At 40.5% G+C, this 10552-nt stretch overlaps 1 protein-coding gene across 6 annotated transcripts in view; it reads right to left on the bottom strand.

Annotated features, from left to right (window-relative positions):
* Positions 1-10552, bottom strand: part of LOC102374600 (golgin subfamily B member 1-like) — a 59420-nt gene that overhangs the window by 41795 nt on the left and 7073 nt on the right. For all 6 annotated transcript variants that reach the window (XM_025196510.1, XM_025196556.1, XM_025196591.1 and 3 more), the window contains exons 4-12: positions 10395-10541; positions 8279-8401; positions 7672-7839; positions 6957-7142; positions 5720-5842; positions 5436-5549; positions 2406-2760; positions 1644-1753; positions 1166-1283 (exon numbers count right to left, since the gene is read on the bottom strand). In XM_025196510.1, the coding sequence (XP_025052295.1) occupies positions 1166-1283; positions 1644-1753; positions 2406-2760; positions 5436-5549; positions 5720-5842; positions 6957-7142; positions 7672-7839; positions 8279-8401; positions 10395-10541 (1444 nt within the window). The remainder of the gene's footprint in view (positions 1-1165; positions 1284-1643; positions 1754-2405; positions 2761-5435; positions 5550-5719; positions 5843-6956; positions 7143-7671; positions 7840-8278; positions 8402-10394; positions 10542-10552) is intronic.

Genomic DNA, 10552 nt, shown 5'->3' with positions numbered 1-10552 from the left:
GGGGGGGGGCTACTGCCCTTTCCCTGGAAAGGGAGCCCCAGCTCATAGGGACTCAATCTGGCCCCTACCTTGTATCAGCCACCTCTCACCTTCCCTAGACTCCACTCCCAGACCTGTCCATGCCCTGAGACCTGGCTAACTGATGTGCTCTGCAGGCTGTTTGCACAGAGTTGTACTCATGGGAATGGAAAGGTCACACCCCCACAGGTGGGAGGATAAGTTGGCTTGGTGTCTGACCGATGCCTTGCACAGTAGAATTCAGGGTTAGAAGTATGCCCACACAGAACAGGGGAGTGGGGGTAGGGACACTGCATCCTGGGATACAGGAGGATTGCAACTTGGGCAGCTCATCTGTTGGGGGTGGCCATACATTAATGGTACATGAGCTGGGTAACACAGATCAAAGATGTGTTACCCAGCTCCACCTGCCCTGGAGTGGCGTAACTAAATCACCTAAAGTGTGCTTAAAACTGGTTTCTGGTACTAATGGGCACCTAGAAATGAGCACAGAGGTTGTTCCAATGTGCTGGAATTCTAGTGCATTATTATATAGTCAGACACTATTAAACTGAGTCTGCTGGGGCGTGACAGTTGCCACACTTCAGCAGCCTCCTGCATCTCCACGCTTAAAAATGGCAGCAGGGGCACTTGAACTAAAGCTTGTCAAACGAGCTTTAGTTCAAGCTCCCCCAATGCCATTTTTAAGCCTGGGGACACTGATACAGGAGAAAACCCAACTCTAAAAATTTAGGTTCGTCAAGGACTGAGGTATTACACAAAGGCAAAAATTGGGCAAATTGGGGGAGAAATTTCTACAATAACGGTCTGAACTAAGTCCTGCCGTAACACATGCTGCTGTTTCATTGTATAAAGAAAATTTAATTATTATATAGAATAATAATAGAATCATAGAACCGGAAGGGACCCGTAGGATCATCAAGTCCAGTCCCCTGTTGTTATGTCATTTTGCAGAATAAGATACACTTTAACGCTACTAAATAGTATACTTCAACTTCAAACATAAAAGGTTGTCATCTTGTGATACCCTATTAAAATGAAGTCCAGAAAATTCTTTCATTTTTTGCCATGCTGGATTTTAAACAAATTGCTTATAAGTGCATAAACTACATTCAAAAACAGCAAAATAGTTCCATTAATTATTTACCATTTTGAGTTCTGAGTTCAGAAAGTGCTTGCAGTTTTGACTGTAGTTCTTCCTTTTCAATTTCTAATTCTGAGATATGGTTGTTTAAAGCAGATATGTCATTATTCTTTGATGATAACTATGAAAAGAAATATTTTTGTTACAATGCTTCAACAGAACTGAAATGCCAAATCCTAATCTACACAATAATTTGACATTTTATAAGATTTAGGGTAACAGTGTTTCTAAAATAAAAAGATACAATATACAATAAATTAGTTTCCAAATGACCTCTTCCTGCATATTTACATTAAATACTTATTAAAAGCACTCATATATATATTTTAATTTGGGAAAATTCATTTTCATCTTATGACATAGAAAAGCTTTTTTTAAAGCAACTTTCAGTGGACCTTTTACACTTTTTAAAATGAGATATATAATACTAAATTTTAAAAAAATAAAACAATAATATTAAATTTTAAAATGTCACACGTACACTTTTCAGTTCATCCTCCAGCTGTTTGATTTTTGATTTCGACCAAGCCTTCGTTTTAAGGAATTTAGCTTCAGACTTGCTTGCCTCTTCTGTTTTCAACTTCACCTGACCTAGCAAACACACCAAAATCATCATTTAGAATCCTAAGATCAATGTAACTATGCAAAGTATTTCAGCACCTGGCCTTTTCTCTTTATTCAGAAGCCTTTATTAAAATTTCTATGGTATGTCTGTAACTAAAAGGAAAAGGAGCGGCTTTAAAAGTGCTAGGCCAAATCCAAAACTTAAATGCATCTAGTTTAGGGGTTGTCAACCAGGGGTATGCATACCCCTGAGGGTACTTTGAAAGGTCCCATGGGGCACACGGGGGCAGGCGGGGATGGAGCATTGCCACCCCATGCCGCTGCCTCACAGGAGCAGAGCCGGAGCGGGGCGAGGGCAGGGCTGCACAGATGCTGCGCTGCCACTGCTCGCCACACCCCGGCTCGGTGCCCGGCCACTCCCCACCCTGCCCCCGGGGTACACTTACTAAAAAGGGGCCACCAGGAGTACACTTACTAATAAAAGGTTGAAAACCCCTGATCTAGTTGTTGCTTTGACCCACTACACCATAGTATTTGAGCATCTTCAAAGTAATTTGATTCCTCCCCTGAAGCTAATAGACATGTACTTGTATTGCACCAAGTATGCATTTAGCTCATAATATGCAATAGAATGACAACAGAGTTCTTCAAATACAAGAGCTATGCTTTAATAGGATACCTTCTAGTTGCTCCATCCTTTCTTTGATTACTGCATCTATATCAATAACTTGTTCTGAGTTACTCTGTCCATTATTACTTAATTCTGTCACTCGTTTCTGAAACTGCATCAGTGATTGATCTCTCTCTTGAAGCTTAGTTTCAAGCCTCTCTTGAATTTCAAGTGCTTCAGCACTGTGTTTCTCTTGCATCGCCCTCAATTCAAGTTCATGTTTCTCTAGGCTCTTCTTCATTTCAAGTTCATGTTTCTCCATCAGGTCTTTCAACTGGGCTCTCATTACATGTTTCTCAGCATCTAGCTTAGACTGGAGATTATTTTTCTCTGACTGAAGGAGTTTCAGGTTTTCATTAACTTCCTGCATAAAAATAACAAAATTTCAATTTACACACACACGTATATATGTCTGTATATGAAACTTGCTTAGTTTTCTTACTGATTTCCTAGATACTCTTACATGTTTAGCATAATTAAATGATAAATCACTGTCAGGGTTGGTGAATTAGTGTCATAAGGATCTAAAGTGACAGCTGAAACTCCACAGGGTAGCCTGCAATGCTCTAATGCAGGGCTGGGGAAAATCCAGCCCGCCAGGCCATTCTATCCGGTCCACAGGGCCCCTAAAAAATTTAGAAAATATTTACCTGCTCCTGGCTGTCTGTCAAAGATGACTGGAGACAGGGGCAGTGCGACACAGGGGGAGCCGGAAGTAGGACCTGCAGCACGGTCCCGCCTACCCCCAGCCATTTCCCTGCCTTCCTGCCCCCGTACTGCTCCAGCACCACATGGCTCCTGGCAGCCAGACCATGGGACCGCACTGGTAACCTGGGTGGTAGGTGTGCATGCGTATGTGAGCGTGCCACATGCACACCCCACCATACACATGCACCCATACACCCCCTCGCACTGCATTCAATTCTGGGCTCCACAATTCAATAAGGATGTCGAGAAGCTTGAGAGTCCAGAGGACAGCGATGTGCATGATCAGAGGACAAGAAAATAGGCCTTATGATGAGAGGCTGAGAGCCATGCAACTCTTCAGCCTAGAAAAGTGCAGGCTTGGGGGTGACCTGGTGGCTGCCTGTAAGTACGTAAGGGGTGTGCATCAGGATCTGGGGGAATGTCTGTTCACCAGAGCACCCCAAGGGATAACAAGGACCAACGGTCATAAACTCCTCCATGACCGTTTTAGGCTGGACATAAGGAAAAACTTCTTTACTGTCTGAGCCCCTAAGACCTGGAATAGACTCCCTCTAGAAGTGGTGCAAGCACCTACTCTGGACTCATTCAAGGAATGATTGGATGCTTATCTTGCTGGAATCCTTTGACCCTAGCTGACTTCCTGCCCCTGGGGCAGGAGGTTGGACTTGATGATCTCTCGAGGTTCCTTCCAGCCCTAATGTCTATGAAATCTATGAAATACACTCAGACCCCCATACCCACACTCCCTTAGACACCCGCCTCCATACACAGCCCCCCACAAACCCCCTACCCACCCATACCCCACATATCCACACACACACCCATTTGTTCCCTCACCCCCCACACCTATCCATCCCCACAGACACACCCACAGCCCCCCAAAAACCTATACCCACTCCCCCACAATATACAAGAATAAGACTTCATTTTAAGCTATTATATACAATCACCTCTATGCACACTAGACAAACATGTAAACCAGGACAAAAATATTTTTTAAATCAAATTAATGAATGTTTTAGAGACGTTTGCTTTTTACAATCCAAAAGCGTCCACACGTCCATTCAAAATTTCTAAAGGGGTCCGGCAAATGAAAAATGTTTAGAACCCCTGTTCTAGAAAGCCCTTGAAAGATGATGTTCTCATAACAACAGAGGGCAAAAAACTCTAGTAAACCCAATAAAAAACTCTAGTAAACCCCCAACCAGTAAGAGAAAAATAAAGTTTGTGAAATAGTGACATCAACAGTAATCAAGACAGTCTATTAAAAACCATTTAAATTATTTATTTTCATCTATAATTTGTTAAAACAATATCTTCTAAAGCATTTTGTGTGTGCAGCCCTCAACAGTGAATGGAGTTTACAGAAATGAAATTACGTGGTGGTCTAGAGCTTTGTCAGCACTGACTGCCTCATAGTGGGTCCTAGGCAGATTTAAAGTGTTGGTTTTGTCCAAGAGAGTTCTAAATGACCTGGGACCGTGGTAACTGACAGATCACTCTGTTCCCATCTGCTATTGTTTATTAGTTAGAGACTACAATGAGGATCTCGGTTCCACTGTGCTATGTGCTGAATAAACACAATGAACCTCTTACTATAGCAATTATTAGAAAAAAAATCAAACTGGAGTCACTTCCACTTGAAGAGACTGTTAGAGCAATGATTCTCAACCATGGTGTGGTAGCACTCTGAGGTGCCTTTCAAGGGTGGCTCAGGGTGCCACACAAAGTTAGCACTGTTAGGTGTGCAAAAATGATTCACAAGATAAACCCAGAGATTTCAAATAGGAATCCAGTGCTAAAAACATTCTGGCCTGCTGTTACTTTTCTGAAACAGAAAAGCTGCTCTATTAGTTTTTTGCAAAAAATGAGTGAAAACTAAGGCTGGTGTTTTCCAAGGGATGCCTTGAGTCTGAAAAGGTTGAGAATCACTGAGCTAGAGAGACACTATAAACAAGCGGCCCTCAGGTTTTAGCATTCATTTCATCCTCTGATCTGAACTATCCCAAAATAGTTCACTTTCAGGGCAAACTGTAAAGTCTACTTCATATAGCTGACTCTGCAGCAGAGAGATACGATGTAGGCTGATGATTCTGACTGGGGTGACATTCTGAGAGATTTGGGAAGCACTAATTTAATTCTCTTTTGGCTCATTTTCTGCTTTAGGTTTATACTGACTTGTATGACTATGAATCTATCTCTAACTAATATTAAAGGTAACTAGAACACTCATTATGTATGCATACACCTGTTTAAACAGAAGACCTTAAAAATAATGGCTTTTTAGTCTCTAATAGACAAATGTTAACTGCCCTATACACTATTTCTTACTTTCAGCTGCTGGTCCTTGTCATCCAGTTCTTTCTGCAGCATAACTATCACCTGTGTCCTTCCCAGCATGACCTCCTCTTTTTCATGTAGCTTCTGCTTCAAGGCCTTTAATAACTAGTCGGGGAAAAAGAGAAGTTCATTTTACATGACAGAAAGGTAAAAAGCAGCTGAGCTAGGCACCTCTGCCTCAAATGCATGACATTACCAGTAACCTGCAAGATATTTCAATCTGCCACTGCTACCCAAATCAAACTAAGTCAAGGGGTTCCCCAATGGTACTGTACCTGTTCTAGATCAGCACTTGCATCAGATCTAGCAGCTAGTTTAAAGAGCTCCTGTTCATGTTTCTGTGCTTCTATAACGAATTCCTTTTCCTTTTCTTGGATAATATTCTGAAACATACGTATCTGAAAACAAAGTCTTAAATTAGTTTGAAGGAAACCACTGTATTTGCAGGATTCACTGAAGGATGTAATAACATAAATTTACTTGTACAGTGGTACCAGTGATGCTCCTCTAGAAGTGGAGTTTCACCAGAACAAATCCAAATTAACTAAGGGTAGAACTCGGCCTTAAATACAGGGAATGTTACAGTGTAGTAAGAATCCCTAATGATAAGAAGGAAAGTGTGTCACGTTATACACCTGTGTTCTCCTTCCTAGTTTGATTCTGTTCCATGTCCTAAATTTCATTTCAAACTATTCTACACATTACTGACTCTTATATACCTCTTTTCTGGTTCCATTACCCTTTCCAAATTACTGCCTTGTATCCCAGCTACATTCCCCTTACTGCTTGTTTTCCATTTCCAAACTTATTTTTGTTGGTCACCCAACAAGTTTTATTAAGCTTAAATATAACCTTGGGGGCCTGATCATCTTAAGGATTAAAAAGTCTGTACTGCTTTTTAAGAAGAGAAGTCATGTTAGTCAAAGATCCAGGTAGAATTCCATTTGAGTAATTACATCCAGCCTATTCAAAATACCACACATATTCCAACTACATATCTCTATTTTATCTCTATTTATTATCCTAAAATTATTAATAGAGCTTCATGCTGCAGCTAAATCTATGGTAAAAAGGAACAGTTATGTTGTGTATAAAGGAATAAATATAGTCTCAAAATATCTGGGGAATACTGAGATGGAAGGTATTTTATAAAGGCTCAGCACATCCATCTCCTTAAAATCAGAGTGCTGACCTAAATCGGAGTCAGTGATCTGAATAATCCAGGACTGGATACAACTGTTACTGCTGGGGGAGGAGGGATAGAATAATTATGCAGATAAAAATGGAGATAAATTATGAAGAAATGGAGATAAAATAATTATGCAATTATTTTATCTCCATGTCAAGAACTAAACATTCAAAAAACACTAAGAACTTTTTCATCACTCTCAGAATTATCGTTCAAAAGCAAAGAACTGCATCTCTCTCTCCTTTTTTGAGATAGTGGTATCTGACAACCACTACATCAACTCTTGGCACCGAAGCAGCAATTTTTAATGAATATTTACTTACATTTTCTATATACATAGCTTCTCGTTCTTGGAAATGACCCTTCTCTTTGCTCTGAAGATTTTGAAGACTTTTAATCTGTTCCTGGAGTAAGCTACATCTTTCTTCACTGTCTCCAACCTTCTTTGTAAGGTTCTCAACTAGAATCTGCATGTTCTGCAGTGAAGACTCTTTTGCAGAAAGCTGATTCTTTGGAATAAAAGACCCAAAACTGTTAGAGAAACATACCTAGGACTAAAGAACAAAAGGAACAATATGATATTGCTAGCCTCTCTAAAATTAAAGCAAATACAAACCAAAATCTACATTTCAGGTATTTTAATCTGCCCAAGAGATCTGCTAGCACAACTGAAATTATTCCTAACATTCCTATTTCAAAATGTTCTTGCAAACGGCCTGAAGAAAATAACAAACAAATACATACCAACATGGTCCGGTTACTTGACCTCCCCACCTGCTTCCCACCCCAGTGCCTGCCTATGCCCCCTGCCCCCTTGCCTCCCTGCTACTACTTTCACCATTGCAGTAGGGGAGAGACCAACATACTTGAAACAACCCTCCAGTAATTAGACTCCATGTGGGAAATTATACAAATTTATACATTTTCCATGTACAGAAACTAATTATTAGGGGGTCATCTTACATTCAAAATAGTCTTGGAAGCAGGTAAATATGGTATTTAAGCCAACAATAACATGCACCTATATTAGAGGTGTACCTTCAATTCTTCATTGCAGGCAAGTGTTACTCTTGTAACATCGCCTCCTCCACATGCTAAATGCAAATCAACAATGTAGGCATCTTTTTCATGTAGTTTCTTTTCCTTTTCTACAAGCATGGCATCCATTTCTGCCCCTCGCTGATACTGCGCCTCCAATTCAGAAGTCTAGAGAGAAAAGATGATTTTACTTCCAACTTTTACAATGTGCTACAGAGAAAAGGGATGGCTTCACTACTCCCCTACTGCCCTTTCTATGGTAATGAGACAGTCAAAATCAGATTTCTCATCAGATTAAATTGTAACTGTGCAGTTTAACTATAGAAGTGACTGAAGTGAAACAGCATTTTGAACCAAAATAGGGTGAGTGGACTAATGCACAATGTTTACAACCCTGTATATCCCTTCACCATAGCAAATTCAAATGTAGAGCTTTATTCTCCATGAAAACATGGCAAAATACCCATTTACTTTATTGGGGCAGGACCTGACATGCAGTCTGACTTATCTGAGCAGAGTTCTACAACACATCTGTTTAGTCTTTAAAGTAATTCTACCCTAAATGGATAGAACAAACCCAAGGTCAGTTTAAAAACAAAAATCTTACTTTATTTCGTAGCTCTTCATTTTTTTGTGCAACTTGGGTTTCTAGGTCTTCAATCCTCCTTTTAAGTACTAGTATTTTCCCACGATTTGCAGCAGCATTTTCATGGTCACTATCTTTAGATGCCTAAATGTAAACAGAAAGTTTTGGCTCCTATAAGTAAATAATAAATGCCGTCTGCAACTTCACTAGCTCAAGCACTACTGGTGGCAGACACTCTAGTCAAGAAAACAATATTATATGTTTCCAAGTGGTCTCAAGACCTCAGTATTTTGAAGAGCTTGACAAAATATTAGACAAAGAAGTGAAGACATATGTCAAGGCTATGTTAAGGCTTCAAAATTCAAATACAGTAAAAGCTCTGTTAATCAAATATTCCAGTTAATCAAATGTTCACCATCTGGTGCGCTCCCTAGCGTCAGTGTGCTAGGGCACAGGGAGGGAGCCCCTGAACAGGCTGCTTTTTCCCCACACAGGCTGTTTTGCCCTGGGCCGAAAAAGTGGTGAAGAAAAACTCAGCTCACAGCGGCAAAATGGGAAGTCCCCCGGAAGTGGCTGTTCCAGCTTCCCTTTTGCCGCGTCACTTGGATGTCAGTTAATAAAGTTTTCCAGCGAATAAAGTGCCGGTTAACGCAGCTTTTACTGTATATCAAGGAGCCCTCATATGCTGACTGGATCTTCAACCTTCAGACCACAGAGAAACATCACACATTTCTATTGGCAAGCATAACCCATGTAAGCAGAAAAAAGTAAGAAAGGAGAGAAGGATTATTTCTAAAAAGTATGTTTAACTGCTGTGAAGTTTAATATTACCAAGTGCAATTCTATCAGTAGTATATTATGTAAATACTTTTTGTAAAGCAAGTTATAAATCACAAAAAATGCAAATCTAACATTTATATGCGGACTTCACTTTCAAAGACCAGCAAGGATGCCAAGTTTATTCGCACTCTTAAACTACCACCCACTGTTCAGTTTGGAGAATATGAATAGACTTCCCAGAGGTAAAGGATTTTCTGTTCAAGTTTTACCATATTTTTTAAAAACAAACTGTGAAAACTACAAAGATTAAAGTACTGGTTTACAAACTACCAGGATCAAAATACAACATCATTTTAATGAAATCAGCTTAAACTGATGAATTTTAAAAAATGAAGACCATTTAAAACTTGTGTAATAGTAAAATACTTATGACTTAGTTTTCTTAAAATCTAATTTCCAGATGGGTACCAATGCCATTTGCATATTTTCCTGTGGCATGTTAGACTATAACAATTTGACAAGTTAGTTTCATATTTGCTTTCAATTATTTTTAAGCAGTTTTCCTTTTTAGTTCTCATGTGTAGGAGTACGGGTTGCAAATATGGAAGGGGAAAATTATCCCGATATAATTAAACAAATTGATTATACTACACTTCAGTCAGAATTCTGTGGAAACCTTTCTTAACTTTTGCAAAATGTGATTAAAAGTATGGGTTAGATCAGGGGTGGCAAAAATAAAGCTGGTCTGTGACCAACCCCGCACACCACATGGAGCACATGCCAACTCTGACCATGTACCATGCACAATGCACAGAACTGGTCTGGTATACGTTGCACATGATGCATGGGGCCAGACCAGGGTGCACACTGCATGCAGCGCTCACCCTTAGCCAGCCTTGTGTGCTGGATCTGGAGTTGGTCCAGATTGGGCCCACAGACCAATGCCATGTGTCAAATCTAGCACACAGGGCCAGTCCAGCACAGGGGCCCCATGCACCAAGTGCAGCACAAGCCCCAAACTGTCCCCACGTACCAACTGCAGCATGTGGGCCAAAGCCAACACATGCTGCAAGCAGGACCAGCCTGGGGCACGTGCTATATGTGGTTCCATGCAGGACCAGGCCAGTTTTGGGCTTGATATGGCCTACAGCCCAACCTCACACCCCTCACCTGGCCCAGGGGTCAGATGAGTTTGATACCCCTGAGTTAGATGAATGCATAAATGAACTGTATACTTAGTTTGACCATAATTGGACTCAGCAGGATGAGTCTGGACATCAGTACAACTGGGTCCAACCGCACAAAGCTGACTGCAGGATAAGAACACAAAAGTCTACAATGTAAAGGGTAAACTCACTTTTTTTTGCTCTGCTTTCAACTCTTGTTGCCCAGATCCCGATAACTGCTTCTTAAGTTCTTCTAGTTGGGAGGTCAGGGATGTCACCTTGGCTCTATTGTGCAACTTTTCTTTAGAAAGCTTTGCTTCAGAAGCTTCTTTTTCTTCCTACAAATATT

This window comes from Alligator sinensis, unplaced genomic scaffold (genome assembly GCF_000455745.1).
Source record: "Alligator sinensis unplaced genomic scaffold, ASM45574v1 scaffold442_1, whole genome shotgun sequence".
NCBI lineage: Eukaryota > Metazoa > Chordata > Crocodylia > Alligatoridae > Alligator > Alligator sinensis.
This window is presented reverse-complemented; position numbering and strand designations above follow the sequence as displayed.